General features: G+C 38.0%; 3 protein-coding genes and 1 pseudogene across 3 annotated transcripts; 2 read left to right on the top strand and 2 right to left on the bottom strand.

The window, feature by feature from the left end:
- Positions 1-3,299: 3,299 nt before the first annotated feature.
- hbba2 (hemoglobin, beta adult 2) lies at positions 3,300-4,048 on the bottom strand. Its single transcript, XM_059559304.1, has 3 exons — positions 3,895-4,048; positions 3,566-3,788; positions 3,300-3,452 (listed from the first exon to the last, which is right to left on the bottom strand). Exons 1-3 carry the CDS (start codon positions 3,984-3,986, stop codon positions 3,375-3,377), a joined length of 393 nt encoding a protein of 130 aa, XP_059415287.1. The 5' UTR covers positions 3,987-4,048; the 3' UTR covers positions 3,300-3,374.
- Positions 4,049-4,869: 821 nt separating this feature from the next.
- LOC132151136 (hemoglobin subunit alpha-like) lies at positions 4,870-8,904 on the top strand (annotated as a pseudogene).
- A 2,216-nt stretch (positions 8,905-11,120) lies between these two features.
- Positions 11,121-11,777, top strand: LOC132151120 (hemoglobin subunit alpha-like; the record flags this gene model as incomplete). Its single annotated transcript, XM_059559305.1, has 3 exons — positions 11,121-11,183; positions 11,227-11,430; positions 11,649-11,777. Coding segments are annotated over 3 exons (396 nt in total), but the record flags the coding sequence as incomplete, so codon positions are not given.
- Positions 11,778-14,655: 2,878 nt separating this feature from the next.
- LOC132150991 (hemoglobin subunit beta) lies at positions 14,656-15,476 on the bottom strand. The gene is made up of 3 exons (XM_059559297.1): positions 15,318-15,476; positions 15,001-15,223; positions 14,656-14,894 (listed from the first exon to the last, which is right to left on the bottom strand). The coding sequence occupies exons 1-3, from the start codon at positions 15,407-15,409 to the stop codon at positions 14,763-14,765; spliced, it is 447 nt and encodes a 148-aa protein (XP_059415280.1). The 5' UTR covers positions 15,410-15,476; the 3' UTR covers positions 14,656-14,762.
- Between the last annotated feature and the right edge of the window lie 235 nt (positions 15,477-15,711).

Below are 15,711 nucleotides of genomic sequence, written 5' to 3'. Positions count from 1 at the left end.
CATCAATTTGAGATGGATGAAAATGAGGATGCATGAATACTGTATAAGAGTGCAGCGGGGATAATGTATTTTTGTGGGCCAAACACACAGACACAAGTTAGCATTTAAGCACTTCCAGTTCCTTAGTCCTGAAGACACTATCATTTTATAATGTGTTTTTAAATAAATAACTGATTTTTTTTTATGCTTTTGTTTGTCTTGTAAAAAATGTGTGATAACAAATGGCTAAATGTGGTAGTCAGGGACGTTTATCATCATGCCCTTGCAAACTATAACTGAAACTTTCAGAGGGAAATGAATTTTTAAATAAAGACTGAAAGATCTGGAATCTTATTTTAACTGGTGATGATTTGAAGTCATGTGACCATGGTGTAGTTTGTTTATAGCCTAGCCTTCAACTTTGTGGCGATTTAATTTAGGCTTTAAAATGACTAAAAAGGTTGTGTTCATGTGTGAAGATTGTAGGAATGATACACTTCAATCCAAAACCCAGTGGACTAAAACTGTTATTGGGGAAACTGATTCTGGATCAGCCTGCAGCATCTGGCTCACTGTCCGTTCTAACAAACCCTAATAACTCCTCTGTTCCTGCTGAACGATGAGCTGAGGCGACACATGCTGCTGTGACTTAAACTGAAGATTAGATCAAATTTTGACCAATTTATGCAGAATTCTTGGTAAAACCACTGACTATTCAGACATCCCATGTTTAAATTATCTTATCTTATCTGCATGTTTGTCGATTTATATAATTAAAATATCATAACATTGTGTGTGTACACTTATGCACTTTTACTAGTAAAAGAGAGCTCTCTTCTCAATTTGAATCAGTTCTTTAATGCAAAAAAAACAGGAAAACGCTCACAATATGGACATAAAACACAATAAAGATGTATCAAGAAATCTGAATTAAAGGAGAGGGACACAAAAGTTTCCTTATATCTTTCATATGCTATTACCTAATGTACCAGAACTCTGAGATCCAGAACCATCCTTGTAGGCTAATAATGTCTATATAATGCACATACAGTATCTGCAAGTCTGTAACTACTGCTAATGCTGAATGTAGAGGTGGAACCTCTGGATTATTCTGATGGACCTTTGAAATCTGGTGAATGAGTTGGGTTTATACAGGACATAAAGGTATACAGGCAAAAGGTATTGAGTATTTGGGGTGTGCATGTGTGGGCTGAAATAGAGGGAAATTACATATTAAGTGTGAGTGACATGACATTCAGCCAAGTATGGTGACCCATACTAAGAATTCGGGCTCTGCATTTAACCCATCCAAATTGCACACACACAGAGCAGTGAACACACACCCGGAGCAGTGGACAGCCATTTATGCTGCAGCACCCTGGGAGCAGCTGGGGGGTTCAGTGCCTTGCTCAAGGACACCTCAGTCATGGTATTGCCAGCCCAAGATTCAAACCCACAACCCCTAGGGTTAGGAGTCAAACTCGCTAACCACTAGGCCACGACTCCCCCACAATATTACAGTCTTCCTATTAACTTACTACAGATGTTAAATATTTACATTCTGAACATAAACAGATAAATAATCATCAGTGGTCTGAAATTCACTTACAAATACACAATTAGTGTAGCATCTCAAATTATCTTAAAATGGCTAAAAGGATCAAGATGTTAAAATAACAACTGCACTATTGCACATGAAACAAGCATGTTAGCTTCCCAACGTAGATTAAAAAATAAAATAATACCGTGCAAATATGGGCTTACAAGTTTAACATAACATCATCACAATAACATCACCATAATTAACATGCATGTTTCTGCTAGAGAATGCAAAATTACTTTCTTTTCTGCATGAACGCACACAACTTGAAACTCCGGCTTCTCACCGTGACCCAGCGCATGTGTGTGGTGTACATTTGTAGCCAGAAGTTTTGGCAGTGACATGAATTTTGTGTTCTGCAAAGTTTGCAGCTTATGTTGTTGTGGTGTTCAATCACATAGTTTCTAGATTATTGCGTAGAGTGATCAGATGCATCTTAAACAACTGCCAAAAGCTTCTTTGGCCAAAAAAATGTACTTTTCACAAAAAAAAGAGAAAAAGAAAGAAAGACATTTATTTGATCTTTTTATCTCCCAGAGTGTCCATCAAGCGCCAGGACGTCTCCTCCTGAGGAGGAATCATGTCTCCAGCAGTGCAGAGCTTGCTCAGGAAGGGCAGCAGGTTGGCGTGAGAGCATCTGCATGCACAGTGAGGCCAAGACTTTTTGGACAACAGCCTGGTGTCAAGAAGGGCAGCAAAGAAGACTCTTCTCTTCAAGAAAAATGTCATGGACAGATTGAAATACTGCAGGAACTACAAGGACTGGACAGCAGAGGACTGGTGCCAAATTTATTTTCTCTGAAGCTCCCTTCCGACTGTTTGGGACATCTGGAAAATCAACTATTCGGAGAAGACAAGGTGAACACTTCCACGATTCTTTTTGTTGAACCAACAGTGAAGCATCCTGAGACCATCCATGTGTGGGGTTGTTTTTCAACCAAGGGACTGGACTCTCTCATAATTCTGCCCAAAAAAACTGCTGTGAATAAATAATGGCATCAAAACGCCCTGCAAGAGCGACTTCTTCCAACGATCTGTGAGCAGTTTGGTGATAATATTCCAGCATGATGGAGCACCATGTCACAAAGCTGGATTGATAAAGAACTGGCTCAAAGATCAATATATTGAAATTTTGGATCTGTGGCCAGGCAACTCCTCGGATCTCAATCCCACAGAGAACCTGTGATCAGTCCTCAAAAGGCAAGAGTGGACGAGCGGAAGCCCACAAATTGTGATCAACTCTGAAAACTAATAAGACAAGAATGGATCTCCATCAGTCAGGATTTGGCTCACAAGCTAATATCCAGCATACCAGAGCGAACTGCAGAGGTTATGAAGAACAAGGGTCACTGCTGTAAATATTGACTCATTATATATATATATTTTTTTTCCAATAAAAGCCTTTAAAACATATAACATGCTTGTCATTGTTTTTCATACTGAAGCAGCAAACTTTACATAAATGTATGTCACTGCCAAAACTTTTGGCCATGACTGCTCAGTGTCTTCAAGGAAAGGCGTATAGGTTTCAGTAAGATTGCAGATGTGCGCCCTCTAGTGGTAAAATTTGAAAGTGAAACTAAAGGAAGAAACTTTCCTATATTGAACCCGATGACAAATGAAAAGATAAATGAAAAAATACTGGAAATGAAAAGACTCAAAATCCATCCCTTGATTGAATTATTTATTTATATAGGCTATATTTTTTTAAATCTGCATTGAATCATGATTGAGGCAGGGATCTTCAGTAGTAACGGCTGGAGAGAGCGGCCACAACGACGGACAGGAATTTCTGCTAGGTGGCCTGAACAGCGGGGTTGAACTCGGATCCAAATGAAGTCGCAACGACAATGGTGAGACAGTCGGCCAACAGCTGTGTGAATCAGGAAAACGTGCATTTGTTAGGCAACAACAGTCTGTATAACGAGGTGCTGCGATATCCTTATCATAAGCTCAAACTTGGAAAATAAAGAAGTAGGCATTTACCCTGAAGTTGTCTGGATCAACGTTGAGTGTGTTGCAGTGCAGCTGGCTGAGCTCAGAGTAAGTGCCTTTGATGCCATCCAAGTTCTTCACGGCTTTGTCTAATGCATTTAACACGGTTTTCCCATGGTTTGCCACCTTGAGATTGCCCAGAACTGCAGACGCGCTGGAAAGGTTTCCAAAGGAACCGAAATACCTCTGTGTCCAGGGATATACAATCAGCACTCTGTCATGTGAAAGAAAGAAAACACGTAAATCCAAAGCCTGTTCAAGATGCATCACTGATTAAACAAGCTGTTGTGTATATCATCATTTACACACTGTTAAACTACCTTGCCAGAGTCTGGGGTCCGATTTTATCGACGTTGATTTTGCCCCAGACACTCGCAATAGTGTTGCGCTCGGAATCCGACCACTCCACCATTGTGATTATCTCTTTACTTTTTCAACAAGTGTGAATGCTGAACATAGATGCGCGCGTTGTTTTTATTAAGAGATAGCTTCTTGCGCTCTCCGCCCACATCAGCCCCTAGGATTGATTGGCCATGTGTCTAGCCTAGTTGGATCCGATCCTAGTTAATGTTACATTTTGATTAGAAACTACGAAGTTAGATTTGTCAGAAATATATTTCATACATTATCAAATATGTGTGGATATATCAATAAACAAACCACGATCTTTAAGTGCATTGTGCATGTTTAATCAAGACTTTGCATGTGATCTAAATAGAAAAGACAGACGAGACTCATATTAACAAAATCAGTGGCAAATAGGCCTAATTAAAGTAGGCTATTTTAAATTAATATTATAAAATATAGACACATTAATTAGTGGCAACCAGCTGAAAAGCTCAGGTGTGGTAGGCTATTTAAATTTAACACTGAATTAACCAAAACGACCCATACCTAACTGATTTTTTTAGCCTATGAACTAGTACAAACACCTTTTGCTTTATCTGGACATTCGGTTGGGACATTCAGACCCTGTCCTCCCATTAAAAAATGTTCTTAATTTGGTAAACTTTGATAACCGTGGATGTCCGGTTCTTTTTAAGTTGTCCCATCCTTGAGGTGTCCCCAAATGAGCCCAAAGCATCTCATACATGCAAAGACAGTCATCTGAATTGAAACGGTCTCAGTAAAATAATTAAAACAAAAAAATAAATAAAAAAAATAAATCCAGTGGCCTACATTCAAATACATTAAATACATTATAAATATTAATAAATAAAGTAGACTGAGGTGGAGCTGGTGCGTTAAAAAAAAAAAACTATGTGCACTAAACATATTCTTCTCGTTCCCACAAAATGCTTACTGTCTACCATCGGACTAAAATATATTTTTCTAATTGGCCTGATCAATCTCTCGACTCTGTCCAAGTGAAGAAACACGGAGGAACTGTGATGGGGCCATCACTGATGCTGTGGGCAAAATGGATGATCTTATCGGTGGACTGAGCTCCTTGACTGATCTCCATGCCACAAAGCTCCGCGTAGAGCCTGAAAACTTCAAGGTGAAATACTTAATAGTTTGTGTTTGTGCAGCTTTTCAATCCTGTTCCAATCAAGATGTAAAATTAATTAAGATTTACTATTTAATTAGAGTTACTGAGCACGTACCTTGGTTCAACAGAAACAAAGACATCCAAGATGTGAAATAAAATGCGAATTATTCATTCATAGTGTATTAACCAGTGTTGGGGTAGTTACTCAAAAAAAGTAATTAGTTACTAGTTACTAGTTACTTCTGTAAATTGTAATGAGATTACTTTACTAGTTACTGCGTTTGAAAAGTAACTTCACTACTTATTACTTTACTTTCCCGTTTCTTAATTTACTGTGTAGATACATGGACAAACATCATAGCCCTATCATTCACCTGTCTGCATAGTGTTTATTGTATAAATGTATACAAAATGGCATGTAAAACCATATGAAAGAACAATATCCCCGTCTGCACAAAGAAATATGCCTCACTGTAAAATCCACAAACAACAGGATAAAGGAAGCTATGGTTGGGTCATTTTAAAATGGGGTCAACACACAAGTTTCAAAACACAGGCTTTGGGAAACATGAGAACAAAACTCTATTCCTGAGAACAAAACCAGCTTTTTATTAGGTTCATGGCAAAATATAAAAATAAAGGTAACTTTATCTCATAAAATAAAATCGCAATTTAAAATATACTTAAGCCCATAAAAAAGACACGGAAACTGCAATTAATTAAATAAACAGAAAATTTGCATCATCCCAAAAACATTATTTTCCCCTTAGCTCGCTCTCCTCTGCCTCCTGGAGATGTGGCTTCCAAAGGCTGTAACATACTAAGTCACAAACTCTTGAACCTATTAATGATGAATTATTGTGTGTTGCAATTATCACAATGCACAAAACAGAAAGTGCAACGAAAGTGTAACAGTGCAACAGTGCAACAGTGAAAACAGAAAGTGCAACAAAAAGTTCCATTCAATTCATTTTTTCTCTCTATTCTTCGAAATAACGATTGTATCGCATAAGTAAAAGTCTTTCGAATCTTTTATCTGACAGCCTGTTCCTCCTTGGGGTCAGAACAACACTGCCAAGGCTGAAAAGCCTTTCAACTGGTGCACTTGACGGTATTGGAGTGTTGTACTGCTTTGCAATTTCCTTAATCCTGGGGAACCTGGAGAGAACCTCCCAGTCAGATCCGGGCAATTTTAAGTACTCCATGACTTCAGTCTCTGCGGTGTAGGAAAACTCCTCTTCAAATTCAAAAAAGTCATTGTGACTGGAGGTGGCAGGGCTCTGAACTGCTTGTCTCATCAGTGGCTCTTCAGGAATCCGGGCACGACACTCAGTAATTAGCATGGTTTTAACAGCTTCTCTTCTCTTCTCATCTTTGAGCCAGCGGAGCTTGAATTTGGGCATTGTGGCAGCAGCCATAAGAGCATCCTTGCTGTCCAAGACAGATGCAAATCTGTCTTTGATTGCCTGTAATATGAAATAGTACATTGATTAGACAAACATATACAGTTCAATTAACAGCTTTTATAGCCTCATAAATTTGGGCTACATCAGCTATATTAAACTGTAGGCCTATAGCCTACACTGCAAACTATTATTTAAGGCGGCACTGATACAAATTATTTTGTGGTGAAGTAAATACTACAGAAAAAAACATCATGTAATTTATGTGAAAAAGTTCAGGCAAGAATAAAAAAACGAAGTAAATTCTTAATTCAATGTTATATTGTTTGTGTGAAATGTATTGAAAAGGAAACTTCAACTAAATAGATATTCAACCATTTCCTAGCCAAGTTAAAAATTACTTATTTTCTTTGTTACTTTAATTTAACTTAGTTAAGTAGAGTACTTAATTCCATATGTGAAATTTACTTTAAAAAAATATGAGTGCAAAAACTAATTAAGTAAATTTAACTTATTATTATTTTATTTTTTTCTGTGTAGGGCCTATTCATTTTATTATTCAATATGTGTTTACCTGTACAATAGCACCAGGCATGCCAGCTGTCATCTGGGAAAGGCCATCCTTCAACGCAAGCAACTTTGACATGAGAATCTCCAAGGTTGGCAGGAGGGTGCCGTAGTAGCAATCATCTTCTCCCTGTAGTATATCTAATGCAGCAGCAAGAGGTTTTGACACTGCACAATATTCCTTCAGGAACTGATACTCACGCTCAGTGATGCCCTTTACACTCAGTCTAGAAAAAATGGTGTTTAAATCTCTGATTGGGATTTCTGTGATGAGAGATAAGGCGTTATGAGTCGAGTTCCAGCGTGTAGCAGTGGGTACAATGAGCTTTCTTTTTAGCACATCCTCAACCTGGTCTGAAGCCACAGTAGACCTACTAGTTTTTGTCCAGAGAGCTGCACACTTGGCGAGAGCACTTCTGTAAAGTGCTTTACAGTCATTGTTACTGGTCAGCCATTTCTCCAGGTCATTTTTTGAGATCAGGTTTAGTGTATGTGCTGCACAGCGCAGATGAGGCGGCAGTGAAAATGTCTCATCTGATTCTGTGGAGAGTGCTTCGGCAACATCAGTAAAAGTGACCTCCTCCTCCCCCTCCTCGTCATCAGATAGCTCGTCAGAGACAGACCCATCATCAGGATGGGATTCAAACATTCTAAAGGCTTTTACAAAATTGCTGCCATTATCAGTGACACATGCTGTTACTTTATGCGATAGTCCAAAGGCTGAGTGAACCTGTTCTATTTCGCTAGCTATGACATCGTAAGTGTGTCTTCCTCTCACCCGTTTGCAGGCAAGAGCAGCCTTCTCGCGTTTAAAACTAATGCTGTCTATCCAGTGCACCGTCATTCCTAAATAACTTTTGTTGTTGGCGGACCAAATGTCCGCGGTGGTAGACACATGATCCAGGGACTCAAAAGTTCTTTTGAGCTTCGATTCCATGTCGGAATAACACTTATCCAGGTAATGGGAAAATGTTTTCCTGTCGGACGTTGGCTTGCGAGTCGCGGGTATTTTATCTAGAATTTTTCTAAAACTGGGTGATTCAATGGTTGACAGGGGAAGCATGTCTTCTACAATGAACCCTGCAACTAGCCTGTTCATTTCGTTTTGTGTTACCTGCTGCGCTCCAAGGCTTGAGAAAAGCTTAGCTTGTTTAGGCGGGGTCGGCTGATGGGTGACTCCTTCAAATGAACGGCGAGCAGGATCTTTCGCCACAAGTTTTGTATTGCCATGCTGGGCTGACAAATGCTTGGACAGGTTGCTCATTGAGTTGGCAGCAGTTGAAAGACACTTGTCGCCTGGGCATAGAGTGCATTTCACACGAATATTTTTGTCCTTTCGAGCAATAAATTGAAAGTAATGCGAATATCGCCACTGGCCGAAACCCCCTGTCTCCGTCTCCATCTCCATCTCCCTCTCCTTCGCACCAGCAGCTACGTCACTCAAATCGATCTCTATGGCAACGGTGCCCAGGCAAGCACACACACACACAGGCAGCACGCATGCACGCGCCACTTAAACAGACAAAACTTTACACACAGGCAAACACGGCTTGGGTAACGCAGAAAAGCGCGTTCCTATAGTCTAGTAAAGTAGTGTAGTTACCGATATTTTTAGTGTAATGCGTTACTTTACTTCGTTACCCAAAAAAGTAATATCGTTACTGTAATCCGTTACTTTGTAACTCGTTACCCCCAACACTGGTATTAACTGTATTACTATTTTTGAGTTATTGTTTCAGATTCTGTCCCATAACATCCTCGTGACTCTTGCAGTTAATTTCCCCGCAGACTTCACTGCAGAAGTGCACGTGGCCATGGACAAGTTCCTTGCAGCACTGTCTACAGCCCTCGCTGATAAATACAGATAAACTCATCACTCATCATGCTTCTGGTGCATCTGCAAACAGAGGCACTTCAAATGATAAAAGCTAAAATATCAGATGCAATTAATAAAATCTATAACAATCAAAATGTCTCTTCTAGTTGTTTTTCCAACGTTTTTCCAATTGATATGAACCGAATCAGTTTGAGACAAATAGGCTGCTTTGCATGACTGATTTTACTCATATTGTCTAACCTTTAAATATTAAAAGGGGTCATATGATTTTCCTTTCTTTTTGGAGTGTTAAAAGCTGTTCGTGAATAGATAAGATCCCTAAAGTTGCAAAGACTAAAGTCGCAAATCCAAAGAGATATTCTTTATAAAAGTTAAGTGTCAACCACGCCCTCCTAATACGTCTTGTTTAAACACGTCCCCACATATCTACGTCACTGTATGGGAAAATTTGCAGAACACCACCAAAATGTTCACACAAAGAAGGCCTAACTTTATGTTGAAAAAATGTGATCCTGATACAAGTAGGGGTGTAAACTAAAGCACTCTGAAATTATAGTGACATCTAGTAGAAATTGCATTGTGTAGATAGAGGGGTGTAAAAAGTCAAAAGTCCAAGTCAAAAATTATCCTTCTCAAGTAGATATAGATCTACTGTGTAAATTTTTTACTCAATTAAAAGCAGCCTACAAGTATCTGGCCAAAAACATACTTGAGATGAAAGTAAAAAAGTGCATCTTTAAATTGTACTTATTACAAAAGTAAATGCAAATAATTTTTCTCAATGCAAGATATAATTTTGATTGGTAACGATTTATAATTATAGGTTTTCTACAATACAGTAGGTTGCTTATTTGTACATGCAAAATGTAGCCCATATCAAAGTCAAATTAATAACTATATTTCACATATTTCTATTTGCAAAAGATATTTCTGTATTTCCATTTTGATGAATTCATAAATATGGCACTAAGGATGAAAATTAGCCAGTATTGGCTAAATCTGGTGCATTTTACATATTTAGCTATGTATTATTAATGTGCATTGTCTCTGATTAAAATTAAAGAAATAAATAAATAAAGAAAGAAAGAATATATATATATATATATATATATATATATATATATATATATATATATATATATATATATATATATATATATATATATTGTTATTTCATATTTTTGTCCGTTCTTAATAAACATAACTTGTCTGGTGACTGAAATCTATTGCACTATATACCGAACACTGAACAGGGCTGCGTTTCCCCAAAACATAACTTGACTTCGTTCAAGTTATACCTTAAACTGTACCTCATCGTACGTGTTTCCAGAAATGTTCTTAGTGTAGTTTACCTTCTGTAAGTCATATTTTCGTAAGGTTGTTCTGGACCACTCCTAGTTATACTTTATCATCACTGTTGACAGTTCACAGGTTTTTATATCTCAGTCTATATTATAATTTTATTTTAAAGTTGTAACACAGTGTTCACTAAAAGCTAACTGAAGTGTTTTGATGCAAAGAAAAAAATAATTTATTTTATTTATTTGAAAAAGATGCGCAAGATGCACTCATTTCGAAATTATAGAAAATATCTAGCTAGGGTTGGATTTAGTTTGCAATTTCAACTATTTCCGAAGTGCTTCTTGCTGTAAGACCCCCCCCCCCACCCCCCCCCCCCCAGTTAAAAGTTATTGAGATTATTACGCGGTGTCTCGTGTAGGCCTAGATTTTTTTCCCCTTGTATTTTATGTGGTGACCACTGGCCACATATTTTTCTTCTTTCTTTCCTGATGTGATGATGTACTGTATGCTGCTAAGCGAATGTAAAGTTTGTTGCGTTCTAACAGGAAAGAGCCCCATGTCTTATTTAAAAAAGAACACCGCTTTCTCACAAAACGTGGTGAAGCAGCTCGTGCATAGAATGAATAATCGATATTCAAGACATCAACCAATTCAGCACCACCTCTATGGACAGCACCTGGTACCCCCCGCACGTAAGAAGGGCTGTATCGTAAGCAACCTTTTACGGTAGGTAGGCTATAGTTCGCCTAGAACAGGTAAACCTTTAGTTAAGGCATGGTCCTATACCTTTAGAGTCTTCGCAGAGCCCCAGCAAACATTCGGACGTCTTTTGACTGTTGAAAAGACGTCCGTCCGACACGTCCTGTCATGGTTGAAAAATAATTCCAAAATGAAAGTTGAACCGATGTCGTTGACGTCTTCTGGACGTGAACTGCACGTCTTTTCTGCACGTCCTTCTGGGGTAAAATCTCTAGTCAGGCTGATGCTCTAGGTCAAGAAGCTCTGGAAGGTAAGATCTCTACATACAAAAAACGATTCTTCTTCTTCCCACAGAATGCTTGCTGTCCCTCAGACTAAAATATATTTTCCACAGTGGTCTGATTATTCTCTTGGTTCTGCAGAAGTGAAGGAACACGGGAAAAATGTGATGGGAGCCATCACTGATGCTGTGGGCAAAATGGATGATCTTATCAGTGGACTGAGCTCCTTGAGTGATCTCCATGCCAAGGTTCACCTAGATCCTTTAAACTTCAAGGTAAGATACTTGCTAATGTGCTCTTTGTACAATATTCCAATTCATTTACTTTAGTAGGCCAACTTTTAAAGTGTTAACTTAATCTGTCACACCTAATTCATGTTATGGAGCACTTTACTGTGTTAAAAGTGAGATATCAAAAATGTGAAATAGATTGTAAATTAGTAATTCATAATGTATTAACTGTTTAATTCCTACTTTTGGGGTTATTGTTTCAGATTCTGTCCCATAACATCCTCGTGACTCTTGCAGTTAATTTCCCCGCAGACTTCACTGCAGAAGTGCACATGGCCGTGGACAAGTTCCTTGCAGCACTGTCTGCAGCCCTCGCTGATAAATACAGATAAACTCATCACTCATCATGCTTCTGGTGTATCTGCAAACAGAGGCACTTTAAATGATAAAGCTAAAATTTCAGATGCAATTAATAAAATCTATAACAATCAAAATGTCTCTTCTAGTTGTTTTTCCGATCGATATGAACCGAATCAGTATGGACAAACATGCACTTTTCATTGTTCATTGGACATTAAACCAGGGTCTTTATTCTATGACTTTTCATTTTATTATGGCTTCTCGGTTGTAATCTGTTCTCACTCCCAATTTGTCACATATTGGTCATCCATTGCATTCAATTGCTTGCCTTAATTAATGGTTTGCATGCATTTGTAAAAAAATTTTTTACATATAATTTTATATAATTGTTTACTTTATTTGGAGCACCACACTCCTACCCTACACCTAAACTACCCAGCTTGATCTACAATTAATTTAACATATAATGTTTAATATATGTTAAATGTTATAACATTTATGCTAATAAAAACAAAACAATCATGGCTATCAAAATATTATTTTAAATCTGTTCTCTGAAGAAAACGCTGATTTATTGTCCACAAAAAAAATAAATAAAATCATTTTAAATTATAAAATATGTGAATAATTTAAAAAATATTAAATATATGAGAATGAAGTTCTAACAATGGACCAAAAATATATTTATAATTTAATATTTACCGAGATTTTAGCTACATGTTACATGCAAATGGCATAGGTTTGAAATGTTTTTGACCATAAAAAGACTCACTATTAGTGGAGATGCTGCTGAACACTGCTGCTCTCTCTCTTTCTCTAATAATTGCAATATTTTCTGCATTAGCCTGCATATCAATAGTGCAACCCCTGTTAGTAGCTCTAAAATTACATTTTGGGATTTGGGATGAGGTGTGTAGGAAATTAGTTCAACTCACGAGATTTTAGGAGGAAACATGAAAGATATCCTACCCCCAGCACTGCACGTCTTGTAAGTCTCCCTGTCAGACACACCCAGGTCTAACATTCTCCACTAAGGAGCTGATGAGCTGAATCAGGTGTGATAGATGAGGGAGGATTACAAAATGTGCAGGTCTAGGGGTACTTCATGGAGAGGTTTGAGAACTTGTCACGATAAGAAGTAAACCCGCCCTGGGTGTGGGGAGTGAATGACTTCCTTCTAGTCTTCCACCTTACCTCAGTCTTCCACCTTCAAGACTGAGGTGAGACCCTTGAGCAAAATGCCGAAACCCCAACTTCTGCCTGGACACCACAGCAAACATTACTGCCCATTCCCCCTGGGTGTGTGTTCATGATGTGTGTGTGTGTGGGTTTGTTTACTACTCCCTGCTGTGTGTGCACTTGGATGGGTGAAATGCAGAGCACCATACTTGGCCACAGTCAGTCTTTTCCTTTTTTATAATGTGCTGCAGTTAACATTTAGCTAATTTCCTTTCCTTAAAATGAAAAACTGATATAAAGTCACAGCATCATAGCTTTAATTTCTTCTGGGGTATATGTTTATGCATAAAACCAAGTAATAATTACAAATAAATTCAAACAATATGGGTTATATATTCAATATCTCTGTAACTTAATAGAGGAGGGAAGTTTTAAGTTATTCATTGAAGTACTGTGTAATATTAATTAACTACATGTACTGACTATATGGTTAGGGTTAGTATGAGGGTTAGGTTTAGAGTTAGTTGCGTGTTATTTTGCATAATTTATTTTTATTAAATAAAGTTCCCAAGAATTACATCTGCTATTCCTTTCTGTAATTACATTTATAATTAATCTGTTGACCCATCCCTTACACCTTAGCCAACTTAAACATACATCACCAAACCTGTCCCCAACCTTACCTGTTTCCCACCTCAGCAACAAAAGTGTTTGCAATACAACATAAACACAATAAGTACATTTCATTTATTTTCTGAAGTATATTAGTTATGGCCACCAGGACCCATAATTTTTTAGAGTGTGCCTATTAACTAATGGCACAGCATAATGTCCCTTTTTAATTTGACAGAGGCAAGAGCAGAATAGTATACCAAAGTACAATAAAGCACAGACTTACGTACAAGTGAATTTGCATTATTGCAGTAGCACTGTCAGGATTTACAGTATAACAGGACAACACAGGCAGACCTCGGACAACAGCTCAGGAAATATAATAGAGCTATTAAAATTTTGCTCCTGCTCCAGCTATAGTGACAGGCTGCAAGGCACATGCCAGTGAAAAATGTCATCTTGTTAACATTTGATAATGTTTTATATCTTCAGTCTATAATTAATGAAGTCAAAAGTAAGGCTATGTCAAAACAAATTTGTCAAGCTGGAAAAAAACAGCTGCAAAAGTTCAACAAGTTAACTCGAAGAGTTGGCTCAGTATAACTCAGCATGGGACTTTTTTATTTTTGTATATTGAAAAAAACAGAACATTTTTAAATTGTGTGTGTGTGTGTGTGTATGTGTGTGTGTGTGTGTGTGTATGTGTGTGTGTATATATATATATATATATATATATATATATATATATATATATATATATATATATATATATATGCCTAAGTAAATTTGCAAAAAGAGAAACTGACTAAAACTATTATATTTGAGTGCCAGCTTATTTTGATACTAGAGCCACTGGGGGTTGTGATAAATTTAATTTCTTTTATCAATGAATTCAAGCGGTCAACACCCACAGTGTGCAAAACTATCAAAACTGTTTTTGCCAGACTTGCTTGTTGCTGACTCATTAAGTCGAGTCGAAAAGCTTGCTAAAAGTTAAGAACAGGATTATTTCCCAAAATTGTCATCTAGAACATGTTTATTTTTTAAAGAGCTTTATTTTGGTCATGTAGACTGCTGGCCAGTGTTCTCTTGAAAAAATGGAAGCAAACAACATCAAAGTGCTTTTAACAATATTTTATTGATCTTATTTTATAAGAGTTAGATCTTTGTGTGAACAGCTCCCGCAATCTTCTGCAATCCAGCTGGTGTTCATCGGTGATGGGAATCTAGTGGTACTGTCTGCACAGAGCGGAAACGACGACAGACAGAAACTTCTGCCAGGCCTCCTGGACGTCAGCATTGAAGCCAGAGGGACCAAACTTCATGGCAGCGCACACGGTGATGCAATCAGCCAGGAGCTGTAGAACAAGAGATCTATTAGGGGTCTGTTTTTCAACATAATATGAGAAAACAGTTTTCTATGTTTACGTCACGCAAATATTAGTTTTATTTGCGCAAACCTACCCTGAAGTTGTCGGGATCCACATGCAATTTCTCAGAGTGCATCACACTGAGTGGCGCATAGGTGGCCTTGATGTTATCCATGTTCTTGATGGCTCTCTCCAGACCTCCCATCACAGTCCTCCCGTGAGCTGCCACCTTGGGGTTACCCATGATCGCAGCGGGGCTTGACAGGTTCCCAAAGGAGGTGAAATATCTCTGAGTCCAGGGATACACGATCAGACACCTTAAATAGACAGAATCATTAAGAACAGGATTAAATAAACTGAAATCATCTAACACGAAGAATGTGTCTATTAAAGAATGTGATGCAATGATACCTGGCCAGGGCCTGAGGTCCGAGTTCATCGGGATTGAGCTTTCCCCACAGGCCAATGATGGCACTTCGCTCAGCATCTGTCCACTCAACCATGTCTACGTTTTAGGGTGTCCTTAGGCACTTGTTTAAGTCCAGCAGGAATCACTAGTAGAAATTCAGAAACCGGAGGACAATTTATTGATGTGTGATGTCTCCGCCCATAACAAGATGCAACGTCTCATTGGGTAATTTCTCCGAGCAGGTGACGCATACATGTCTGGACATCACTGATCGGACACCGTCCAAAATAATGTTTTGTGAGATGTCTTAAACATGAGTAAGCTTTTTTTCTGCCTACAAATTGTGGTTGATCAAATATATCAAATAAACATTAAACAAACAAAACATTACTAATA

Source organism: Carassius carassius, chromosome 1, assembly GCF_963082965.1.
Source record: "Carassius carassius chromosome 1, fCarCar2.1, whole genome shotgun sequence".
NCBI classification, from domain to species: Eukaryota; Metazoa; Chordata; class Actinopteri; order Cypriniformes; family Cyprinidae; genus Carassius; species Carassius carassius.
This window is presented reverse-complemented; position numbering and strand designations above follow the sequence as displayed.

Bases quoted from the DNA above. Each gene is read 5' to 3' on its own strand.
- hbba2 (XM_059559304.1), bottom strand. From the start codon at position 3,986: ATGGTGGAGTGGTCGGATTCCGAGCGCAACACTATTGCGAGTGTCTGG. The intron at 3,789-3,894 runs GTAGTTTAACAG...TTCACATGACAG, and splicing joins GGACCCCAGACTCTGGCAAG to AGTGCTGATTGTATATCCCT. The intron at 3,453-3,565 runs GTAAATGCCTAC...TGATTCACACAG, and splicing joins TTGATCCAGACAACTTCAGG to CTGTTGGCCGACTGTCTCAC.
- LOC132150991 (XM_059559297.1), bottom strand. From the start codon at position 15,409: ATGGTTGAGTGGACAGATGCTGAGCGAAGTGCCATCATTGGCCTGTGG. The intron at 15,224-15,317 runs GTATCATTGCAT...TGTCTATTTAAG, and splicing joins GGACCTCAGGCCCTGGCCAG to GTGTCTGATCGTGTATCCCT. The intron at 14,895-15,000 runs GTAGGTTTGCGC...CTTGTTCTACAG, and splicing joins TGGATCCCGACAACTTCAGG to CTCCTGGCTGATTGCATCAC.